General features: G+C 45.3%; 2 protein-coding genes across 2 annotated transcripts in view; one reads left to right on the top strand and one right to left on the bottom strand.

Moving 5' to 3' along the window:
* Positions 1-8,752: 8,752 nt before the first annotated feature.
* tmem18 (transmembrane protein 18) lies at positions 8,753-11,122 on the bottom strand. The gene is made up of 5 exons (XM_080833744.1): positions 10,979-11,122; positions 10,461-10,578; positions 10,069-10,123; positions 9,890-9,983; positions 8,753-9,679 (listed from the first exon to the last, which is right to left on the bottom strand). The coding sequence occupies exons 1-5, from the start codon at positions 11,069-11,071 to the stop codon at positions 9,578-9,580; spliced, it is 462 nt and encodes a 153-aa protein (XP_080689870.1). The 5' UTR covers positions 11,072-11,122; the 3' UTR covers positions 8,753-9,577.
* Positions 11,123-12,420: 1,298 nt separating this feature from the next.
* The window catches only part of LOC308380769 (structural maintenance of chromosomes protein 6), a gene marked incomplete at both ends in the record, with an annotated part of 17,075 nt that continues 4,835 nt past the window's right edge, over positions 12,421-24,660 (top strand). Inside the window, 20 exons of the mRNA XM_080858174.1 lie at positions 12,421-12,564; positions 12,649-12,766; positions 13,106-13,211; positions 13,756-13,892; positions 14,093-14,154; positions 14,264-14,344; positions 14,984-15,085; positions 15,380-15,499; positions 16,339-16,437; positions 16,825-16,971; positions 17,628-17,716; positions 18,233-18,397; positions 19,813-19,991; positions 20,360-20,558; positions 20,760-20,874; positions 21,261-21,424; positions 22,861-22,996; positions 23,092-23,172; positions 23,541-23,711; positions 23,879-24,016. Coding sequence (XP_080714300.1) covers positions 12,421-12,564; positions 12,649-12,766; positions 13,106-13,211; positions 13,756-13,892; positions 14,093-14,154; positions 14,264-14,344; positions 14,984-15,085; positions 15,380-15,499; positions 16,339-16,437; positions 16,825-16,971; positions 17,628-17,716; positions 18,233-18,397; positions 19,813-19,991; positions 20,360-20,558; positions 20,760-20,874; positions 21,261-21,424; positions 22,861-22,996; positions 23,092-23,172; positions 23,541-23,711; positions 23,879-24,016 — 2,553 coding nt within the window. The remainder of the gene's footprint in view (positions 12,565-12,648; positions 12,767-13,105; positions 13,212-13,755; positions 13,893-14,092; positions 14,155-14,263; positions 14,345-14,983; positions 15,086-15,379; positions 15,500-16,338; positions 16,438-16,824; positions 16,972-17,627; positions 17,717-18,232; positions 18,398-19,812; positions 19,992-20,359; positions 20,559-20,759; positions 20,875-21,260; positions 21,425-22,860; positions 22,997-23,091; positions 23,173-23,540; positions 23,712-23,878; positions 24,017-24,660) is intronic.

Raw genomic sequence — 24,660 nt, 5'->3', positions numbered from 1 at the left:
ACTTTTTTTTTATAAAAGAATGTGCTTCCAATCAAGAAATTAAGACATTTCGTCAGGAAGATATGGGCCAGAAAGAGTAAGGCCCAGATGAGACAGGAAACAAGCTTCATTAGAAACTCTCATTTTCACTCATTGAGTCTAACGATGTTAAATGCGAAAAGCAATTTTCAGTTCTTGGTCTGCACGGAGCTTAGATATGTAAGTATGTGTAGTGGGACAAAACGTGTGCTACCCGCCCTTTCGTTAACCTCTCTGTGACCTTTTCTGCCACTACCAGCACAAGTGTGGATAACAAATCTTATGTCCTCAAGACCTCAAGAAAATTGGCAAATAATAAAGTAGCATGCGTGTGTTTGTTTGAGAGAGAGAGTGAGTGAGAGAGAGAAAGCTCATTCTAAAACAGCAACGTCTTTTTTATCTTCTCTCACATATCCGTGGTTTTCGATCACAACAGTCACCAATTTCTCTAAACCATGTGATACCCCTCCCCTCCCTGCTGAAGGCCTCTCAGAACAACATCCTGAGGAAACCCATTTCACCTCACCAAAACCACCAACTTTACAAATTATTACTCCTATAAAATACCACATTTAGGGCCCAAAGCCCAGAGGAATCCCACGTGGAGGGGAGGGGCGTATAAAGGGGGCGGCTAACAGGGCAGTCTTAGCTTTGGGACAGCAAAAAGCCGTGCTACGAATGTTCCCTTGGTCTGAGGCAAAGAAACAGAATGCATGCAAACAGCCAAATACATGAAAGCTGTCAAGGGCTTTTTTGGGGGGTAGACACTGCTGGCCATTACCGTATAAACACAGTGCATTCCATTAGAAAGCGCTACAATGTTCAGGCTATCGAGGTTTTGAGCTCTGTGGTGGCTTTAAGTATAGTAACTTAGCATGTGCTTATCATTATATAATGTAATTATCTCTACATCTATGTAATCACTTGTGCCAAACTTGGACTTTCATGGACTGTTACCAAACAAGCCCCATCCTGAGTTGTCAATCAACAATCAACAAAGCTCAAAATGGAGCTTTCTTCCGGAACATTCAAGTCAGCCAGCCACGACTGGCATTGGCCGAGCACATCCAGTTGAGCCGGGCTCCATCTTGGCTCTGGTTGCACATGAGTCATCCTCTCACATCCAGTTGAGCCGGGCTCCATCTTGGCTCTGGTTGCACATTAGTCATCCTCTCGCATCCAGCTGAGCCGGGCTCCATCTTGGCTCTGGTTGCACATGAGTCATCCTATCACCACACTGTGTATGGGGAGGGTGGCATGAGGTGTGCCCTTATGACTGAAGCGCTGACGGGGCCTCATTACTGGAAGGCTGGCCGGCATGAACACCTCAGGCACAGATCAGGTTTCAGCAAACACAGTTTCTCAGATAAACCAGAGTGTCTTCTCAAGGCGTGTGTGAGCTGGGAAGATGAATTCCAGGTACAGTGTGTGTGTGTGTGTGTGTGTGGGGGGGGGTTGGTGTGGGTGTATGTGTGGTGTGTGTTTGTGTGTGTGTGTGTGTGCATGCATGTGCGCACGCACGTGTGTGTGTGTGTGTGTGTGTTGGTGCGTGTGTGTGTGTGTGGGTGCGTGCCTTTATCATGTTTCATTAGTGAGGTCAGGTATTACTCTGTGATGTGAAACTTGCCTGCTGGTCAGTCGACGCACTTGTGTCACCAGGCAGAAAGCATGATGATGTCATCAGGAATGCATATAATCAAATTTTATTTGATGAAAGTGTGGTTGGTTATGAGCTTGAGTGTGTGTGTGTGTGTGTGTGTGTGTGTGTGTGTGTGTGTGTGTGTGTGTGTGTGTTTGTGTGTGTGTAAGGGAAGGGTGTGTGTGTGTGTGTGTGTGTGCACGTGTGTGTAGCACTTTATGTGCCAATTTGTGGCCTGCACAGTTGGCTCTGTGGTTCTGACAGAGTCAGTTCCATGAGCTGAGGCATTAGGCCCTGAGCCAGACTCAGCAGCAGGAACTCTCTTTCTGTGGAACACCAGCCAGGGTGGGAGCAGCAGATCGATACCGCTGGCTGTGTGTGTGTGTGTGTGTGTGTGTGTGTGTGTGTGTGTGTGTCAATTCATTTCAATTCAATTTTATTTATATAGCGCCATAACAATACAATTGCCTCTAGGCGCTTAACAGAGCCCAGAGCCTAAACCCCCTTAGTGCATGCACAATGGCAACATGGGCAAGAAAAAACTCCCTGTTAGGCAGGAAGAAACCTTAAGCAGAACCACGGCACATAAGGGGGGAACCAACTGCTTGAGGTCGGCCAGGTGGAGTTAGGAAGGTGGGAAGTGGGGAAGGGGGAGGGTTGTGTGGCAGAAGGGGAAGGGAAACAACAGGGGTTGGACACAGCTAGCATTTGGTCGCTGGACTTATGTATATAGACAGAGTATGTATACAGACATCCGGTGGTAAATACATGATACAGGCAAGACCAGTTTACTGTACTCATAGGGTTACTGTTACAGGGGTAAGGGATGTAGGGACAGAGAAACATTTCAGTGGTGGCAATAATGTATATGTGACAGTGGCAACATGCGCAGTATGCTGTACAGGAAGCGACGAATCAATCAGCCCAAACCACACTCAAAAAGAAGCTCTCAGCACACCTTTCTTTTTCCGAGCTGGCACATGAGTGATTGAGTCGGCTCCTGGCCACGGTACAACATACGCTGTCTATAGCCCAGTTTTGTTGGTGAGGGGGGTATTGCATTTCTTTAAATGTGTTTTAATTCTACTGGCATTGAGCATTTAGTTTGGTTTGGTATATGTGGAGATTTTAGTCGTAGGCTTTGTTAGGGTTGCAGGGCAGAGTGCCCATTTGGCTGGTGACAGTCACAACACGCGCCGTATGCTGTACGACATGCCGTAGGACATTATTTGTGTTCGGATGTCTGGGTGGCTGGCACAGCAGGTGATGGGTTTGTCGACGCAATTACTTTTGGCTATAGGATGCACTAAAGAGGAATGTCTTTAGCCTTGATTTGAATATGGGTACGGTGTCTGCATCTCGGATGGAGGCAGGGAGATTGTTCCAGAGGAGGGGGGCTCGGTAGCTAAAGGCTCTGCCTCCTATTGTGGTTTTTGATATTCTTGGAATTACCAGGAGGCCTGCACTCTGGGAACGGAGCAGCCTTGGAGGGCAGTAGGGGACGACTAATTCCTTGAGGTAGTTTGGAGCCAGGTCGTTTAGGGCTTTATATGTTAGCAGGAGTACTTTGAAATCGATTCTACTTTTGACGGGGAGCCAATGCAAAGAGGCGAGTACCGGTGAGATGTGTTCATATTTTTTAGTTCTGGTGAGTGTGCGAGCAGCAGCGTTCTGTATAAGTTGGAGGCTCTTTATAGTGTTGATGCTGCATCCGGACAGGAGAGCATTACAGTAATCGAGGCGGGAAGTAATAAATGCGTGGATTCGTTTTTCTGCATCTTGGAGGGATAGGACCTTTCTAATTTTGGCAATATTGCGTAAATGAAAAAATTATGACTTTGAGATCTGTTTTACGTGTGAGTCAAGTAGGAGGTCTTGGTTGATAGTTACACAAAGGTTTTTTTATGTTAGTGTTGGGTGTTGGGAAGCCATTGAGTGTGGGTAGATGGGTAGATAGTGTAGTTAGTGTAGTTGTGGGCCTACAAGCATAACCTGTGTGTTTGTGTGCATGCGAGCAGGGAGTGTGGGTGGGAGCAGATCGATACCACTGGCTGTGTTACAGTACTTACTGTGTGTGTGTGTGTGTGTGTGTGTGTGTGTGTGTGTGTGTGTGTGTGTGTGTGTGGGACCAGCTGATCGATGCCGCTGGCTGTGTTACAGTAAAACCAGCCAGGCCTTCGCAGGAGTCATGTTACAACCACAAGCCCTGATGAGTTCCATGAGAATGTGACGTACATGTGATTACAGTAAAGCCTGTTTATCGGCCATGTTTTTCCGCATAGGGTCTTCCTCTCTATAGCTCCACTTGCTAGGCCCCTCCTGTGGATGCAGAGAGTAGTATCAGGTTTCTGGCCCTCGTACAAATGTTCTGGCTCTATTACAGGAAGGTGAGTCACTCTTTGCCGGGTTTGCATTACTGATATATGGCCTAATTTGGGTGATGTATGTATTGTTTACAGTAATTCCTCCTACGCAGTGTTTCCCAAACTTTTTACAGTCCCGTACCCCTTCAGACATTCAATCTCCAGCTACGTTGCGGTCAGAGTGTATGTTTGGCACCCTGTAGACCCGGGTTCCGGGTGGGGTGACTACGCACTGCCTGCGCTACAAATGGTGTCAGAAGTGGGATGGCTTGCTGTGAGGTCATCTGAGGTGTGCCCGTAAAACTGTATGAGAGACCCCAAGGTAGGTTGACCCCTGTGTGAGGGACCCCATAGATGGGTGGAGCACTTGTGTGTGGGGTGCCCTGGTTGGGAGAAGTGTGGTTGGTGGATCGCGAGGGTGTATGTGCTGTGTGGGCAGTGTGACGATGTGCCGTCACTACACATGAGTATGTGCTCTGATCGCCATACCAACAAGCCTGGCTCTTAGGCTTTGCGGTCAGAGTGCATGTTTCGCACCCTGTAGACCTGGGTTTCAGCCCGGATGTGGTGACTGCGCTCTCCCTTCGCTACATAGACATTAAGTTATTCTACTTCTAGGCCAGGTACACACACACACACACACACACACACACACACACACACACACACACACACACACACACACACACACACACACAAACACACACACACACACACACACACACACAGACACACACACACACACACAATCTACAGGTATTCACCTTCCAGGCCACACACTTATGTATAGACATTCAGTTATTCTACTTCTAGACCAGGTACACACACACACGCACACACAGACATCACTAAGAGTTATTAACCTTCTAGCTTCTATGCTGTTCAGTAATGGCCCCTTCACACCATAATGGACCCAGTCTGTATGGGCCCTTGCCTTCCAGATGTATCTATAGACACACTCAGACTCTGTATAGGCCCTTGCCTTCCAGCTGTATCTATAGACACACTCAGACTCTGTATAGGCCCTTGACTTCCAGCTGTATCTATAGACACACTCAGACTCTGAGGGCCCTTGCCTTCCAGCTGTATCTATAGACACACTCAGACTCTGTGGGCCCTTGCCTTCCATCTGTATCTATAGACACACACAGACTCTGTGGGCCCTTGACTTCCAGCTGTATCTATAGACACACTCAGACTCTGTGGGCCCTTGCCTTCCAGGTGTATCCATAGACACACTCAGACTCTGTGGGCCCTTGCCTTCCAGGTGTATCCATAGACACACTCAGACTCTGTATAGGCCCTTGCCTTCCAGCTGTATTTATAGACACACTCAGACTCTGTGGGCCCTTGCCTTCCAGCTGTATCTATAGACACACACAGACTCTGTGGGCCCTTGCCTTACAGCTGTATCTATAGACACACACAGACTCTGTGGGCCCTTGCCTTCCAGCTGTATCTATAGACACACTCAGACTCTGTGGGCCCTTGCCTTCCAGCTGTATCTATAGACACACTCAGACTCTATGGGCCCTTGCCTTCCAGGTGTATCCATAGACACACTCAGACTCTGTGGGCCCTTGCCTTCCAGCTGTATCTATAGACACACTCAGACTCTGAGGGCCCTTGCCTTCCAGCTGTATCTATAGACACACTCAGACTCTGTGGGCCCTTGCCTTACAGCTGTATCTATAGACACACTCAGACTCTGTGGGCCCTTGCCTTCCAAATGTATCTATCCAGCAGGCAAGAGGGATCTGTCTCGCCGACTCGCTGTGCAGAAAGCAGACTGTTTACTCCCCCTACGGCTGCAGGAATCAATCACTCCTGTTTACGTCTCAATTTCAGAGTGGGCAAAGAGCAGCAGAAGATCAACAAACAGTAAACAAACCCAGAAGAGGGGAGAGGCATGGACCCCCCAGTGAGTGGAGGCAAGAATAGGGGGAGCATGCAGAGAGATAGAGAGAGAGAGAGAGAAAGAGAGAGAGAGAGGAGGAGGAGGAGGTGGAGAGAAGAGGATAGGGGAGAGGAAGGGAAGGGAAAGCCTCCCTTTGTTTTGTGTTGTTGTTACAAGATTTACTCAGGGACGGCTGGTTTCCAGGGGACGGCTGGTTGCCAGGGGACTGTGCAGGGGATGGATTGCAGATGCTGCAGAGGCTCTGAGACCTGACTCACCATTTGGACCTGGAGCAGTGGACACTGAGGCCAGTCCGAGCAGGACCACAAGACCCACTGGAGGAGAACCGCTGAGGCCAGTCCGAGCAGGACCACAAGACCCACTGGAGGGGAACCACAGAGGAAACCCCTCTCAGTGCAAGAGACGCGAGCTGCTAACACGCTAACTGCGGTTCTTGCAGTACACACACTAAATACACATCTAAATCACAAACATACACACAGACACACAGTCATTAACTCCATATAGCATGATTGATAAAGTTGCATACATATACTATATTAAAGAGAGCTGCTTTTCTTCCCAACTTCCATTGAAGAGCTTGAATAGATATTCACATTTTTCTCAATGCTGCTGCATCTGTCCAAAAAGAATAAAAAACCTGTAAAAACAAATCTGTAGCAACACTTGGAATGAGAATTTTTGGGCAGCTTTTTATCTGCATCAGATAAAAAAAATGGGAATAAACATTAGGCTGCTTTAGAGCTCTAAGAATAGTTTGAGAACAGATAGGTCCATCTCATATCAGTGTTCCAAGCAGAAGCACTATAGTTGCTTCCATTAGACCAAAGACGCTTCCATGTTTGACTGAAACAGAGCTGGAGACACCAGGCAGTGGCATGAAACCAGGCCTGGTTAGCTGACCTTTTTCGAGCAACTCTAGCCACGTCTCTACTTCTGCAAGCGCTCCTCGTGCCGCGTGGTTAAGTTAGAGAGGAAATATGATGCTTAGTGAGAACTTCATTCCCTGGCGTAGTGGCAAAGGGAGGTCTAGCTCTCGATACAGATGCCATTCAAATCATCCCAGCAGTCTCCGGGTGCTCTACCGGGGTCAAGGGGTCACTGCCGCACCTATCGCTAGCCCTCTCCCTCGTGCTTCCTGCACCTGCATCCAAAGCCAGGTCTGATGTGTCAGAGGAGGACCCGGGTAAATGTCAGCTCTTGTGATACAGCCGTGGATGTCCAAAATGACACTTATGGCTGTTTAATATTTACAGCGTGTGGCAGTTTGGCCCACACCATAGAGAGGAATGGAAAATAAAACACTCAATGAGTAAACATGTGGACGCACAGCTGGACGCAAAGGGGAGGCGTATCTTCCAGAGATAAGAGACGAATGTTGAATGAAATATGAAGAGAAGATAAACTAATTCCTAGGGAGAGGTCAGCGATAGTATCCCCTCCGCTTTGGAATGTTGGCTTAAGACCCAGAGAACATAACCTGGTGCCTTTTTTTTTAATGAAAAAATTCAAAACCGGTTCTGGAATACGCTTAAGAAGCATGACCTGCAAAGCCCTAGTGTGAGCAAAGGTCACTGAAGGTCACTGCTCCATCCGGTCATTGAAATCGAAGGCGTAATGCTTCTGACTGGTCTAATCACTAGTCAGGCCATATCTTTTCATCACAATCCAATAAAGGCATTCCTTTCAGTGACAAATGACTTTTGCTTCCAGGGAGCCAATCCTCAGCACCGCTAAACAATTGAGGAGACTTCAGCACCAGAAGTAGAGTAGTGAACAAATGACTGGATGACTCCCTGTTCAAACTCAGCTTCCCTTGATCACATGTAAAGTGTCCCTGAGCAAGACACAGACACCAAACAGACCCAAAGCTCAGTCGCTATCTCCATCAGCAATATGTGTGGGGTATACCTTGTAATATGTGTGGGGTAAATCTTGAAGTATTTGTGGGGTATACCTTGTAGTATGTGTGGGGTATACCTTGTAGTATGCGTGGGGTATTCTTTGAAGTATGTGTGGGGTATACCTTGTAGTATGTGTGGGGTATACCTTGTAGTATGTGTGGGGTATACCTTGTAGTATGCGTGGGGTATTCTTTGTAGTATGCGTGGGGTATTCTTTGTAGTTTGTGTGGGGTATACCTTGTAGTATGTGTGGGGTATACCTTGTAGTATGTGTGGGGTATACCTTGTAGTATGTGTGGGGTATACCTTGTAGTATGTGTGGGGTATACCTTGTAGTATGTGTGGGGTATACCTTGCAGTATGTGTGGGGTATACCTTTAAATATGTGTGGGGTATACCTTGTAGTATGTGTGGGGTATACCTTGCAGTATGTGTGGGGTATACCTTTAAATATGTGTGAGGTATACCTTGTAGTATGTGTGGGGTATACCTTGCAGTATGTGTGGGGTATACCTTTAAATATGTGTGAGGTATACCTTGTAGTATGTGTGGGGTATACCTTGTAGTATGTGTGGGGTATACCTTGTAGTATGTGTGAGGTATACCTTGCAGTATGTGTGGGGTATACCTTGTAGTATTTGTGGAGTATTACTTGTAAATACCTTAGAGAGCGTCAATAACATAAAAAGTGCCACATAAATAATGTCCATGAAAGCTGGGATTCAGAGGAAAACACATTTACAAAATAAAATTAAAACTACTGATTTTCAGAGTGAATGTAATTTATTGTCAGTCCCATAGAGACACACTTAGCCATTTGTTTTTATTTACAGCAATTGCAGTAACTTTCCAAGCGTATGTCCCCAGTAACCACGTTTAAAGAAAATAAATCAAAAAGGCATACATTTTATCAAAAACATTTGATCAATTAACATATGTGCATATTCATGAAAAAAAGTCAACCACAACTATAACAATATGCTACATCTGTCATCAATCCGCACAGCAGGGAGACAGAGCTCGTCTCTGCATCCACCTACCTCAGGACTTCAGACGCCCCCTATGGATGGATCTATGTAACTGCAAGCCATAATAATACTGCACCTGCAGGTACTGTGGCCAGAAACCTAATTGAACTAAGGGGGTGAAACTGTCTAGTAAAGCAAAGTAAAGCATGCATGCCCATATACATATGGACACACTAAAAAAATACACCCTTGGTCCCACAAAACACAGTCTCCAGCTCGCTCTCTCACATTCTCAGAGACGCACGCACGCACACACACACACACACACACACACACACACACACACACACACACACTGTTGATCACATAAATCTGACAGAGAAAGAAAAAGTAGTCACACTCTAAACACAGGTCCTTGATTATATCATATCAAGTCTCACCGTGGCCCCATCATTGTGTTCCACCATTAGCCTGTTATGCTTAGTTCAGATTAGAGACCACAGTTCTAGGGAACAGAGTAAACTTCACCAAGGTCAGCTCTGTGGGGGAGGGGGGACACACCGACTGACTGACATTTACCTCAAGACTAACCATGGCTGAAACTGAATAGGAAGTAATGAGGTCCCATGTCTAGATGGCATGGCGTAGAGGTCACCAGCAAACCCCGAGAGGTCGCCCCCCGCCCAAAAAAACAGAAATTGGATCGGATATGCAGGTTAACTCGGGTCATGCCAGTGGCCGTCTCAGAGGCTGGTTGGAGGTCCAAGTTACTCAGTCTTCTTCTGGCTCTGCTGTCGTGCTGCTTTCCTCTTCAGCTGCAGGATTTTCAGCTCAGTCATGGTACAGAAGGTACGGTACACCCACACGGCCTGGAAACACAAACGCACACAGCCATCATGCTTCTCTATTCAGAGGTGTTACCTACCCTGTATTAACATTATCCTGCATGTGCACTTAAATCAGAGCCTCAGAGGGGAAGAACTGGATGCTTCCTTTAGCTAAAGGTGGAGAAGGCTACTTGGAGAAGGTAAATAACCACAGTAGTCCACCACCGTGGCAAAAGCTGCAATCAAACTCACCACAATGATGATGGTATTAAACAGAAGAGGGACTGAGTACACCAATGAGATGAACATTCCTTTGGAGTCAAAGTACTGGAGCTTGGAGAACAACCTAAAGTAGAACAGCACAGTGACTTAAGCGTATTTTGAGAATGGATTTGGCAGAGGGTTTCAAAACTGACAGTTTGGAGACTTACCTCCAATTCATGGCTGCCAGCTCATTCAGATACTCTGCACTGGCCACCATTCCAACTGCATATCAGATTGGATACGTACAGGTTATATCATTATAAAACTCAAACTCAAAAATGCAGATTTTACAAAGCAGGTTTCTTAACGCTAATTCAGGCCAGCTTGATACTACATTAAACAGTGTTATTGTAATCCATGTCATTGACCATGCATCTGACCCAGTAGTTTCACTTGTTTAGTAGTAGTTGGGTGGGTGTTAGGGGCAGCAAGTATCATAAGACCGACAGGGGTGAACATGGTGTACCATATACTTTGCATGCTAACTGGCCAATCGATGTCAATTTCACACTTTCAGACCGTACTGACTGAGAGACAGTGACAGAAAAGATTCACTTACCCATCATTAGGAACAGACATATTTGAAGACGGTAATGTTTGCAAGTCAATAGAGTAGCGACAAAGCAAAATACATGAAACGCAAGGAGTCCTATAAGCCATGTCTCAGACCACTGGATCTGAAAAAAATAAATAAAACGGGAATTAGCTAAGACAATGTTGCCCTGGTTACTTGTTTATATAATGTGCTAAACAAAACCAGAATATGTAAGGTTACACATGTGTCATGTCAACATCAAAACATGCTTTTTACAATTTCACAGTTTCTTTGCCATTTGAATAGACATCGAAGCAATTTCACAAAAATCTATGGAAATAATATACTGTTCGTCCAAGTGAGACTGGTTTGTTATTTTCAAAGATCTGACAAGAGTGGCGTTAAACTTGTCTAACTAACAACCATCCTATCTTGCTATAACTCTAACATGTCAGCTAACTTTAGCTAAAATGTCTGGCCTGTGGGTTTACCTGAGTTAACAAGCATATAGCGACATAATATGAATTGTATTGTGTACTTACAGTTTGCAGGAATGTCCACACAGACGTTACCCTTAAATTGCTGAAGGCATCAATTGGGATAGAACTAGTATTTTGTGCTTTCGAACCTGTCATTTTCACAAATTTAGGCAGGCAGATGAGCAACGTTGGCTAAGCAAAACCCCACTATTGCTTCCTACTTCCGCGTTCTTCTTCCTCGCCAAGTGCAGTGCTGCATTTCACTTTAAGTGGGCTTTACTGCCACCCATTGGGGAAATCGTTTTGCGACGCAGATTTAAAGTTGAAAAGAAAACCTGCCTTGTACCAAGGACAAACATGGTACCAGAGTTTTATTGAACTAAGTTAATAGTCTTTAATAGTCCGGTTTTCTACATTCCCTACTCCTGCCCAATTCCCATATTAAGATATCGCTGCTTAGATAGCCCTCTTCAGATTTAGAATCAATGCAATATATCAGTGCAATAAACAATTTGTTCCAACTTTTTAATAATGAAACGACAGTGTTTGTATCACCCTTTTACAAACGGTTTACGACCCACACCCATAGACATGTCTATGCCCACACCACTCCGTTGACGGAATCCCACAACATGGGCACTCGTTTTCCTGCTGATTGGTCAGTTAAAGACATGCGTGATGACAGTATGGTTTGACGTTGTCCGCGCGGGAATAACTCAGCTGGGAAGACCGCTGGATGGGCTCCTAGTGACCGAGTTTCCCACCTCTTAAGTTATTTTGAGTACGTGTAATCTGCATTTAAACTTGTAACAACATACCGGCAAGTGTGTTCTGATTAACCTTAGCAAGACAGTGTTTGCGTCTGTAGAGGACTAAGATTAACCAATGTCAGATAGCTAACGTTACGTTAGCATAACAAATCTCAGCTAGTCACTGATCTCAAAAAGAAACTTTTTGAGATCAGTGCAGCTAGTGCAGTTAGCTAATCGGCAACGTCATAACGTTAGATAGATCTCCATCACTAGCCTACACATGACTTTGGACTCAACACTAGTTCTACTAAACCTAAGGTTAGTTTGCAATCTAACGATATAACTTATCCATCCAAGTACATAAAGGAGGTTACTGGTTTCCATGACAAATTACTCTTTTATGGTGGGTTTTATGTTATGTTCGTAACGTTTTATATCTGTTAAATTAACGATTGTTAGCTAACGTTAGCGTTTATACGGAGTTGTAGACAAACGCGACTTTGTTTCTGTGTCGACGTTGTGTCTGTTTGCTATATGTAGATATACACACACACACACCCACACCCACACTCCTCCAGTTGACTAATAGCCACTGTCAGTGTCAGGGGAGTTTTCTGAAGAAACGAAAGCTAGATAATTGGCAGGAACTGATGTCATAACTACGAATACTTTTGACATGTTAATGTAATGTAACGTTATTATATCCAAGAATACATCAACTCTCGCCAACTGAGCAAGTTGACGCTGTGAAAGATGTCCAAGCGTAAGAGTGAGTCCACGAGAGAGAGCCAGCACAAAAGGTTGCGGTCTTCTCAGCCAGATGAAGACGGCGAGGAAGAGGAATTAGCCTTAACGTTGACTTCACAACCTGATGCTGATCCGTTGCCCTCAGCCTGCGTAAGTCTTTAAATTAATTATTGCGCATGTCATATCTTGTCTCAGTCGACTGTAGTTTAAACGGAATTTGACTTATTTTTCCAGACGGCGGGAGATGTCGGCATCGTAGAAAGCATCACTCTGAAGAACTTCATGTGCCACGCGCATCTTGGACCCTTCACGTTCGGACCGAATGTCAACTTTGTAGTCGGGAACAATGGAAGTGCGTGAGGCCTCTCCTTCATTGCCCGTTCTGTTTCTTATTAATGTCTTGTAACCATCACACGCCCCTGTGTCATGTCAATTGTGATTTTAAATAGCTGTGAAAGTTAGTTTAGTTTGAGTTTGTGGAGTATTCCATCGTGTATCATACTCTGTTTGAGAAGGTGAAGAATTTGCGTGTGTTATATATTGTTTAGTTGCATCAGTGTTTTGGATGTCATTGTCTGTCTGTGTGTGCTTTCCATATGGGTTCATGAGTGTGCATCTTAGTTTTGAGAGTTATTCTGTGTGTGTGTGTGTGTGTGTGTGTGTGTGTGTGTGTGTGTGTGTGGTTCCTCAGGTGGGAAGAGTGCTGTGCTCACAGCACTGATTGTGGCCCTTGGAGGGAACGCTCAGACCACCAACAGAGGCTCTTCACTTAAATGCTTCGTCAAGGAGGGAGAAAGGTACATAAAACTGCAGGGAAATTGAGTCGACCTGTCTCAGCTAAGGGTTGCAATAGTCCACTTCCCTGTCTGTATTCCCACCTTAACCACCACCAACAGCGCACACACACACACACACACACACACACACACACACACACACACACACACACACACAAACAACCAGCTTTTGCATCACTGTCTCTGATCACCGACATGTTTTGTCTTTTATGGTGAGGGTGTTGAATACGAGTTCATCTTATTGTTTGTTAATGCGTGTAATATGTGTTGTACTCATTTATGCTACTTAGAATGATAAAAATGTGACTCCCATATGTAATATATGTTTCTATGTATACTATAACGATGTGTTTATTTCTGACTGCATTTGGAGTGTCAGCATGTCCTTTTGCACCTGCAGGTTTTCATGTCTGATGAAGCCAATAAACCACTTTTGGATACAAAAATAAAAAAAAAACGTTTTTTAAGGTACTTTTTTGAGAGCGAGCTCCGTCCTTGATTTATGAGCATGTCCTTTAAAACACATTTGCCTCTTTGCTCCCAGCTCTGCTGAAGTGTCCATTACACTGAGAAACAGGGGAAACGATGCCTTTAAGCCACAAGTCTATGGCCAGGCCATCACTTTGGATCTGCGCATCTCCAGCGAAGGTCTCAGGACATATAAACTCCGCAGCAAAACTGGTAAAGACTGAAACGCACACACACACACACCATAAGGACCCCAACACGTACAGTTTCTTGACATATTAACACAGCACCACTGACAGCCAGATTGACCAGACTGTACTTGTTTGAGTTTTAGTTACAGAAGATCTCTGAGAAGCATTTCTATGCCAAATTGAAGCAGAAGTTATAGGTACATTTGTTTTTGTTTATTGCAGGTCAGTTGATTTCTTCCAAGAAGGAGGAGCTGACCTCTCTGCTGGATTACTTCAACGTCCAGGTACACTGGGGTGGCCTACCCTTATCAATGCCATTGTCATCATCTCTGTGTGGTGTGATTGTGTTTCATGTTAACTGATTGTTGCTTTCTTGCTGATTGTTGCTTACAGGTGGACAACCCTGTGTCCATTCTAACTCAGGAGATGAGCAAGCACTTCCTGCACTCGAAAGGGGAAACGGATAAATACAAGGTAAAACCTGACTTTTGGCATAGTCTATGATTGGTTGAAAAGTTGGAATGACATAGAAATGCCACTGGTCAGTTGCAGTTTTCAATGTGCACTACTATTGCACTATGGTCAATTGTAAGTCAGATGACACTGTAGCGAACTACATACACCGTTACTGTCCCCGGCCGGATGACAGGATAATTGTTGCCTGTTATTTGTGTTGCTCTGCGAAAGTCATGGTCACTGCTGTATTCAGCAGCCAGTCATCATGCCATTGCGTTAAAATCAGTGTATTTACTTAGGTGGTAAATTGTGATTTTATGCAGCACACTGCGGCGTATGATCTTGTTTGTGTTGTAGTTCTTCATGAAGGCCACCAAACTGCAGCTGATGATCTTGTTTGTGTTGTAGTTCTTCATGAAGGCCACCCAATCACAGCTGATCTTGTTTGTGTTGTAGTTCTTCATGAAGTCCACCCAATCACAGCTGATGATCTTGTTTGTGTTGTAGTTCTTCATGAAGTCCACCCAATCACAGCTGATGATCTTGTTTGTGTTGTAGTTCTTCATGAAGGCCACCCAATCACAGCTGATCTTGTTTGTGTTGTAGTTCTTAATGAAGGCCACCCAACCACAACTGATGATCTTGTTTGTGTTGTAGTTCTTCATGAAGGCCACCCAACTGGAACAGATGAACGAGGACTACGACTACATCATCAAGACCCAGGCGCTGACCCAGAACACAGTGGATCAGCATGAGGAGGCAAGCCCCTAATGCAGAAATAACCTTCTTCAGCATCACTCAATCAGAAAGGCACCAGCATGAATAGCACTGAGTGCTGAAATTACTTATTGGGAGCCTTCCACTTTTGTTGCATTGGGTTTCTTTGCTTTTGTAACTCCAAGTATTTCACCCCATGGAGTCTATTCCGGTTTAGAAAAAGCCAATTAGTGTTGTGTCTTTGGCGCTCCCATTTGACTAAAGACAGCAGGTGACCTGTGTCAAAACAACACAAACTAAGAGATTGTAACTCCTCTCCTCTGTTCTTCGCCCCAGATTTCAGAGGAGATGAAGAAGACGCTCAAGGAGAAGGAGGAGAGGTACAAGAGTCTGGCCTCCCTTGAGGACATGGATAAGAAGTTAGACGAGCTCAAGAACCAGATGGCCTGGGCGTTGGTGAGTGACTCACTTGAACACACACTCACAACAATGCCTGGACGTCGTTACAGAGCAGTGTTCATATAAAGATTTCAGGTCTCATATCCAGTCAGTAAAGATGTAATTGTAAAACCGGTAAAGGTGTCCTTTCAAATCATTTTTCTACGTCCCAAAATGTCTTGTAGCTGATAGAATTTATCAGTAATGTCATTAGAAAAGATTCTGTTGTGTGTGTGTGTTTGTGTGTGTGTGTGTGTGTGTGTGTGTGTGTGTGTGTGTGTTTACTATGGCAATGAGAGTCCTGTTCATAATGTGCTTGTTGATCATGTTGAAGACGACCCTTGAAGCTGCCCTTAACACTGGCAAAATATGTACTCCATGATGGCGCACATATGACCCAGCTTCTCTCGGGGCGCCCGGTAGATCAAGAAACACCCCTGCAGGGTACATACTGAATGGGTGCCCCACTTACAAGGGACTTTATATCACAGTGTAGGACTGACCCTGAAGGAGCTCTGTAACACTGTCAACCATTTCATATCCATGAATCTATTCAGATGGACTGCCTTCCTCTTCTGCCTCATTGCCTTAATCTTTGGCAGTTTGGGACCTGTGTGTGTGTGTGTGTGTGTGTGTGTGTGTGTGTGTGTAGATTTGTGATGAAAAGGCTATTGAATTTTTTAACAATTTACAAAGTACTTCCAGGTGTCACCTTTTCCCTTAAGGGTGCACATTATGGACTGACTCTTTGCTTAACCTAGCTGCACCTTTTTAAAAGTAATATTTGGATCTTGCCATTATGAGTGTCCTATTTGTCAATCCAAAAGAATAATTTGTGTGTGTGTGTGTGTGTGTAGGTAAATGAAATGGAGAAGGAAATTAAGCCTATCAGTGATCGAGTGGAGACTGAAGAAAGGTCCACACCAAAATATAACCAAAAGGTGGACGAGTGGAAGGTACCTTCTATGGAAGACATTTTGTTCCTTTAAATGAAACGCATGACATTTAACATGGTGGTCACGTGGTGTCCTCTTCTAAATGAAACGCGTGACACGTAGCCTGGTGGGCACGTGGTGACCTCTTCTAACACAAAGTGGCTTCCTCTTGCATTGTGCTGAATTTAGTCGGTCCCTGTAGTACTGAAAGAGTTTTGAAATGCACTAATATTAGAAGGAGTGCCCATTTCATGTGAATTGAATACAACTTTGTTGATGATGTCATTTACCACCACCCCACACCATTTTATAACGTTTCCCCTAAGAACATAGCCGTCACCAAAAGACGTCTACTCTCACATGAACGCATGGATTAAACGATGCACCTTGAAATGGCCTCCTGTGTAGGCAAAGGTTGAGGAAGCGGAGAGGAAGTACCGTCAGCAGCACGAACAGCTGGAGCAGGTTACGGAGCGTTTGCAGCAGCTGCAGCCGCAGAGCACCCAGCTCAAAGGTGACATCCAGGAGCGCAGCCGGGCAGTAAAGGCTTCAGAAGTGAGAACGCACACACACACACACACACGCACACGCACACGCACACGCACACACTCACTCAGAAGCGCACGCACACACTCACAAGCGCACACACACACACACACTCACAAGCGCACACACACACACTCACAAGCGCACACACACACTCACAAGCGCACACACACGCACACACTCACAAGCGCACGCACAAACTCACAAGCGCACACACACACACACACGCGCACACACTCACGCACGCACAAACACGCACACACACAAGCACACACACAAGCACGCACACACACACACACAAGCACACACACAAGCACACACACAAGCACGCACACACACACAAGCACACACACAAGCACGCACACACACACACACACACACGCACACACACGCACACACACGCACACTCACACTCACAAGCACACACGCACAAGCACACACTCACAAGCACACACGCACAAGCACACACACACAAGCACACACACACACACACTCACAAGCACACTCTCACAAGCACACACACACACACACACACACACACACACGTGTCTTGGACACCAGAGGGAGACACCATAGTTTGTGGTGCTGAACTCCAGACCCACAAAGGCATTAATGTCTTGAAGTCTATTTGGCTTTCTTACATCTTTGTAACCTTCTCTCTTAAGGCCAGCTACCACAAGCTGAAGACCAACCAGCGTGACTTGGAGAAGGACAGGGAGCAGCTCACCAAGCGCATAGATGAGCTCAAACTCAGGTGAGTGGATGACCTCATGTGTGTAAGGATCATCCGGTGTGTGTGTGTGTGTGTGTGTGTGTGTGTGTGTGTGTGTGTGTGTGTGTGTGTGTGTGTGTGTGTGTGTGTGTGTGTGTGTGTGTGTGTGTGTGTGTGTGTGTGTGTGTGTGTGTGTGTGTGTGTGTGTGTGTGTGTGTGTGTGTGTGTGTGTGTGTGTGTGTGTAGGCTTGCAGGTGGACGCTTGACAGGTTATTGGTAGTCACCATGTGAGGACTAGACTACACCTAAAAGTAGGAAGTGTCCAGCTCTAAGCAGAAGTGCTTTTGGCACTGAAAACTAGTGCAAGTACATCATAGGTGGACCCTCCACGACTTGCTTCATTTTTGACAATGGCTGATCTCTGAAATAAACAAAACATAAAAAATGTTGAAATGAAATGCCTTTATTGTCATTGTATTTGCATACAACCACATTTTGGAAATGTGTCTAATAATGGGTGGTTTGTGAATGCCTGTGCGCTCACTTTTGTGTCATTAGCATCAGCCAGGCATCCGCTGCAGACAGCCAGGCTTCTGCGGCGCGCATCGCGGGCCTTCAGCTGGAGCTGGAGGACCTGGGGCACCGCGACTCCACCCTGGCCCAGCAGCTGGACCAGTTCCAGCAGGCCGTCGCCACCGCCAAGGACAACCTAGACAAGATGAGGTCAGTGTTTGGACTGGCGCAGAGACTCGGACCATGGGATGAAGTGTTCTGATGGCCAGTAGCGTAGGATGGTTGGCGTGTTTAGTGGCTGCTGTGGCGAGAGTGATAATTGTGAGGCCTAGCCTTGGGTGTGGGTGATGGGAACAGACATTTGAGGTCAAGTCATCAGTCAAACTTTGTTAATATTGGCAGTTGCCTTTTTGCTTTGGCAGTTACCAATGTTATTTTGTGGACAAAAAAAAAGTCCTATGCAGGAAAAGCCTGGCTAAAGGTGTGACACTTATTGTACAACTGTTTACAATGGTGTCCACAGGGGATAATAAAAATTAAACAAAATCACGCTGCTAAGAGTAACCGTTAAAATATTCCAAAACTGTTTTTTTCCCCATCTCCCTCCATCTTCCCATATCCTACTTTCTCTGCCACCTTCTGTGCATTTATTTTTCCCCTCTATATGTCCCCTCTGTCTTCCATCCATCCATCTATCCATCCATCTGTGTCTCATACATTCTCCTCAGTCCACCTATGTACAATCATCACTCACTGCTGCTCATTTCTTATTGGCTGTTTTGTTACACCTCCAGCTCTGTTCTTTCACCTCACATTCACTTGGGACCTTTGACTTGGCTTCCTGTGCTTGTCGAGCAACTGATGTTCCCCAAGGTTTTTTTTGTTTTGATTTTGTTTGTTCGTCTTCTTGATTTCTTGGTCAGGATGTTTGGATCTGTTGTTAATACTTCCCACTCATCTCAGTATCAACCAATTCCATCTACCTGGATTTCCATCTATCTACCCTGTGCAGTCAGATGGAGAATCACATTTATAGTTCATCCACCAGACACGTTTATCCAAAGCATCTGTAGCAACGGTTAGGTGTATGTATACAGTAGTAGTCAAAAGTTTGGACACACCTGATCAGTTTTTGAGAAGTTTTTTCTTTACTTTTATTATTTTCTACATGGTAGATTGTTTAGTACATCATTCCATATGTGTTCTTTCGTAGATTAAATGTCTTCAGTATTAATCTACAATGTAGAAAATAAGAAAAGTAAAGAAAACAATTCTCCAAAAAATTAAAGGTGTGTCCAAACTTTTAACTGGTACTAACGAGATCTCTTGAAATGTGCTGACTTTGACATTATGACAAACTACTCAACGACTGTCCTTACACAGTCAAACATCAAGCAAGTGCAACACAAGACAAAGCAAGACTGCAAATAAGCTACTTACTAGTTCGGCAGACAGTAAACGAGTCGGGCTGCCACAGGCAAAACTACAGAACGAAGTTATATGCCTATGGACCCTGGTATGGCAATGGCACAGAGGCGATTCTCTCAAAATTAAAGGCGTGTCCTAACTTATAACTGGTTCTGTATGTGTAACTCCCTTCCTGTGTCTGTTCTGGTGTCTCTCAGACGTGAAGAGCAGGACCTCCAGCGCTCCTGTCAGTCCAAGGAGCAGAGCCTGCGTCAGATGGAAGCCGGCCGGTCCAATCGCATCCGGCGCTTTGGGGATACCATGCCCGCTCTGCTCAGCGCCATCGACGAGGCCTGCAGCAAGGGAATGTTCCACAAGAGACCTATCGGGCCACTGGGTCAGAGCACACACACACACACACACACACACACACACACACACACACACACTCTTAGAAACAAGCATACTAAGAAGCACAGGTACACATACAAACACACAGACACACACACACATTCACACACACACACACACACACACACACACACTTACTTACTTACTTACTTACTTACTTACTTACTTAGAAGCAAACACACACACACAGACTTAAAAAGCACAGACACATTCACACACACATACATTCATACACACACACACACACACATACATTCATACACACACATACATTCATACACACACACATACACAGATTTAGAAGCAAACACAATGTGGATTTCAGACTATGCAATAACGATTGTTGTGCTGTAGGTTACTGTATCCGTCTGAAGGACTCATCTCTGGCTATGGCTGTTGAGAGCTGTCTGAAGAGTTTGATGACTGCCTTCTGCTGTGACAACCATAGAGATGAGCGCCACCTACAGGAACTCACAAGCAGATACTTAAAGGGCCAGAGACCCACCATCATAGTCAGCCAATTCAGCAATGTACCCTACAACATCACCCAAAGGTCTGTACTTGCACCATTCTCACACACACATACACACACACACACACACATACACACACACACACACACACACACACACACACACACACACCCACCCACACCCAGACACACACACACACACACACACAACTTGGTTTTCTCTCGTGTCTGTCTTCTCTAGGTTAGTTGACTGTCTACTTGACCTTTGACCTCTGCTCCTAGGGCTGTCAATCACCCAGAGTACCCCAGTGTGCTGCAGGCCCTGGAGATTGACGACCCGAACGTGGCCAACTGTCTGATCGACATGAGGGGGATCGAGACCGTACTGATCATTAAGGTGTGTGTGTGTGTGTGTGTGTGCGTGCAAAAGTAGTGCAGGTTATGTAATACAGCTAGCTGTCAGGGGTGCTATTCTTTAAGGCTTGTTCAAATCTATATTGTACTTGTATGGTACTAGCTAATATAACTACTCACACCTCGGCCGTAGTTTTAACATGCTGACTATTGCTACTAAGACACTTTATGTCACTTTATGTGACTTTTTACTTATTTGATGGTCAAAGTTATTTTTGTGTTAGATATTGTTTTTATGGATAATCTTTGTACCCTCTTCTTCTGACTTAAAGCCATATGTCTGTGGAAGTGTGAAAATAATTTTGAAAAAACATAATGTGTATATCAATACGTTTTCGTGTGTGTGTGTGCGAATGAATGTGTGTGTAGAAAACGGCAGACGCCAGAAGGGTGATGCAGCAGGGCCGACCGCCCCAGAACTGCAGGGAGGCCTTCACTGGGGCGGGTGACCAGGTGTTCACCAACCGATACTACTCCATCGAGCCCCACAACAGGGCAAAGTACCTCAGTGGAGACGTGGAGGAAGAGATCAGGTGTGTGTGCGCATGTGTGTGTGTGCGCATGTGTTTGTGTGTGTGTGTGTGTGTGGTATTTATTAGAGATGCTCCGATCAGCATTTTTGGGGACGATCACCGATTACCGATCACCAAAATCATGATCTGCCGATTGCCGATCACTGCCGATCACAGAATGGCAGGGTAGGCTAATGGTAATCTTTTATCTATAATCTAGGGAATATTGCACTAGGGTCCTTTATTCTGACACAGTGAAACTAGTGAAACAGGAAGTAAACGACTCCACTTAGATGTAAACTTACCGGCACTTCTAGCTGCCCATGACATGTTGGATTATTGTCATTTCACTGCCGTTATTCATTAAGCAAGTGAACAAATGGAATGTTGTTCTTATCTATAATCTAGCAGATTTCGCACGTTGTTATAAAGGCTGCTGCTATCAACCAGCGGTTAGTCCGTTTCATGTCAACAGTAGGTACACTATAGATAGTAGTTCATGTAGGGTTTAATCATTCACTGTTTCATGATTATTATTGTTTAGATCATTTAGTTATTCCGCTATTTCAAATGGTTACCGTTATTAACGCTCAAATGGAATGTTCACCGTAACGCAGCACGGAGTTAAAGGGACAGATCCACCTTCATGTTACAGCTGTAATATATTCAGATTCATGTCTTGTTATTTATCATTCCTGTAGAAACCACAGTCATCAGTCATTCATATTCATCCTACCAATTTATGTCTTGCCAGTGTGTGTGTCGAAAATAAATACCGTTCTTCTTTTCATCATTGGAACTTTGACATTATCTGTGACGATTGGCTATTATAGCTTTCATACGGATCCCTATGGGATCCATTCAGCGCAACATCCCCCTATTTTATGTGCACAATTTGTAGAAATTAAACTTAAAAAAATTCCAGATGGGAGAACTCATTTTGCTTGCCATTGCCAAGCTCTGCTCTGCTGTTGAGTGACCGTTTGCCGCGCACGCAGGTTGAAAAGTCGCGCAATTAATTTACGTCACATGATCGGATTTTTGATCAGTGCTTTTCACCGATCACAGATCAAGCAATTTTTACCAATATCTGCCGATCATGATCGGTTCCCGATCGATCGGAGCACCACTAGTATTTATGTAATCTTTTGACTTTTAGTCAACGCTGTATTGTTAGCATTAGTATCTTAATTATCCTCCAACACACATTAGCTGATAAACATTTTGGGGATTATTTCCCCCCCAACATTGTTAATGACTGGATATGTTCAGGAGTGCAACATTTTTAGTGGCAACAGTTTCCAGGTAAAATTGAGGAGTAGATCACTCATACTTCACTGTCACCCACAGATGCAAATATTTCCCCTGTCTGTCCTGAAGATCTGTGTGTGTGTGCTATCTTCTTACCTTTGGGTATCCAATGTTGGAACTTTCTGTGTATATCTTCCTTCATACAGGCATCTGCGGGCGGCCCTTGACAACCAGCAAGAGAATCTGTCACGCCTCCATCAGCACAAGCAGACGCAGGACTCCCAGGTCCAGCAGAACAACGCCCTGCTCAAGACCACCTACGAGGAACGCAACAAAGTCAAGGTGCATCTTTCACCTTCGACCCTTCATCTCACATGCTCACAAGCGTGCGTGCGTGCGTGCGTGCGTGTGTGGTACTAATGAGTACTCTTTTACAGAGCCAGTCCAGGAGGTTGCAGCAGGAGATCAATGAACTGCAAAATGTTGAGGAACCTCAGTCTGAGGACTTGGTGCCACTGGTTTGTAACCAACATACATACTTATTTATGCACACCCTCACAATCGCATGCTTATGCATACCCTCACACTCGCAAGCTTATGAGCACACCCTCACAATCGCATGCTTATGTACACACCCTCACAATCGCATGCTTATGCGCACACCCTCACACCCGCATGCTGCTTATGCCCACAATCGCATGCTTATGCATACCCTCACAATCACATGCTTATGCATACCCTCACAATCACATGCTTATGCATTCCCTCACAATCACATGCTTATGCATTCCCTCACAATCGCATGCAAACGAAAGATTCCAACCTCCAAAGAGGAGGTTCTTCCTCCTTTGATGGTTCTGAAGCTGTAAACCTCCATGGCGTGTAGGAGGAGGAGCTGGAGGAGATCAGGGAGAAGCTGTCCATGTCGGACCAGATGTGTGCGGAGGCCAAGGAGAAGCTGACGCAGCTACGCAGCGCCGCAGCCGAGGCGGACCAGAACTACCGACAACACCGGGAACTCATCAGCAGCGCTGCAGAGGAGGCCGAGCCAATCAGGGTACGGGGCCACTACAGGCAAAGCCTGCTGGGAAGGGACGTCCTTTGTGTGTGTGTGTGTGTGTGTGTGCATGTATCCATATGTGCTTGTAATTCTATTTGTCCCTGTTTGTGTGTGTGTGTGTGTGTGTGTGTGTGTGTGTGTGTGTGTGTGTGCGCATATTATAGGAGGAGCTAAGCAAATGGGATCAGGAGGTGGAGAAGTCTAAGCACCACAGGAAGCATTATGAGGAGAAGCGCAAAGCCCACGTCAACAACATCCAGACCCTGAAGAACAACCTACAACAGAAAGAGCGGGAACTCAAGGTACTTCCTCAGAGAAGTATACACTTAAGCACTACCTCATACCTATACACATACTTGCATACAGCACTTATAAGCCGGCTTTAGAGTGTGAGGCTGCAAGGGAGTCACACATTTACCTGTTACCTTACAAGTGCCTACCACACTGGGCTCCATGGCAACAGTGGCATTCAAACTGCAATGACTCATTTAGTGGCAGGGTGGCCTGGGTCAACTCAACACCTTCTCTTAAGGTGACGGGGTACGTGATGGGTGGCTTTTTCGGACACTATGAATTTGTTCTATCTAGAAGTTATTTTCATATAGTATAACAGCCCATTAAGACGCTGTAGTTATCCGGTTAAAGACATGGCTGCTTAATGCCCTCGCCAACTCAAATGGACTGAGGATTAGATCATGCGTCTCTCTGACCTCTGACCTCTGTCACCCCTGACCCCACCTCATCTCATTTACTGCCACAACTCTTTTTTTTATTTTTGTACTCGTTCTTTCTTGTTGTTAATGACAAATTGCCCAAATTGAAATGCTACTGATAAGAGCACTTCTCGCCGTGAGCTGACATTTCCTGAGCCTTTGAAATGCCTTTGTCTCAATCTGAACCGGGGCGGTGGCCTTTTAATTACAATGAACAAAATTAAAGGAGAATA

The sequence above is a fragment of the Sprattus sprattus genome, assembly GCF_963457725.1.
Source record: "Sprattus sprattus genome assembly, chromosome: 2".
NCBI classification, from domain to species: Eukaryota; Metazoa; Chordata; class Actinopteri; order Clupeiformes; family Clupeidae; genus Sprattus; species Sprattus sprattus.
Note: the sequence above shows the minus strand (reverse complement) of the source record. Positions and strands in the feature narration are given on the sequence as shown.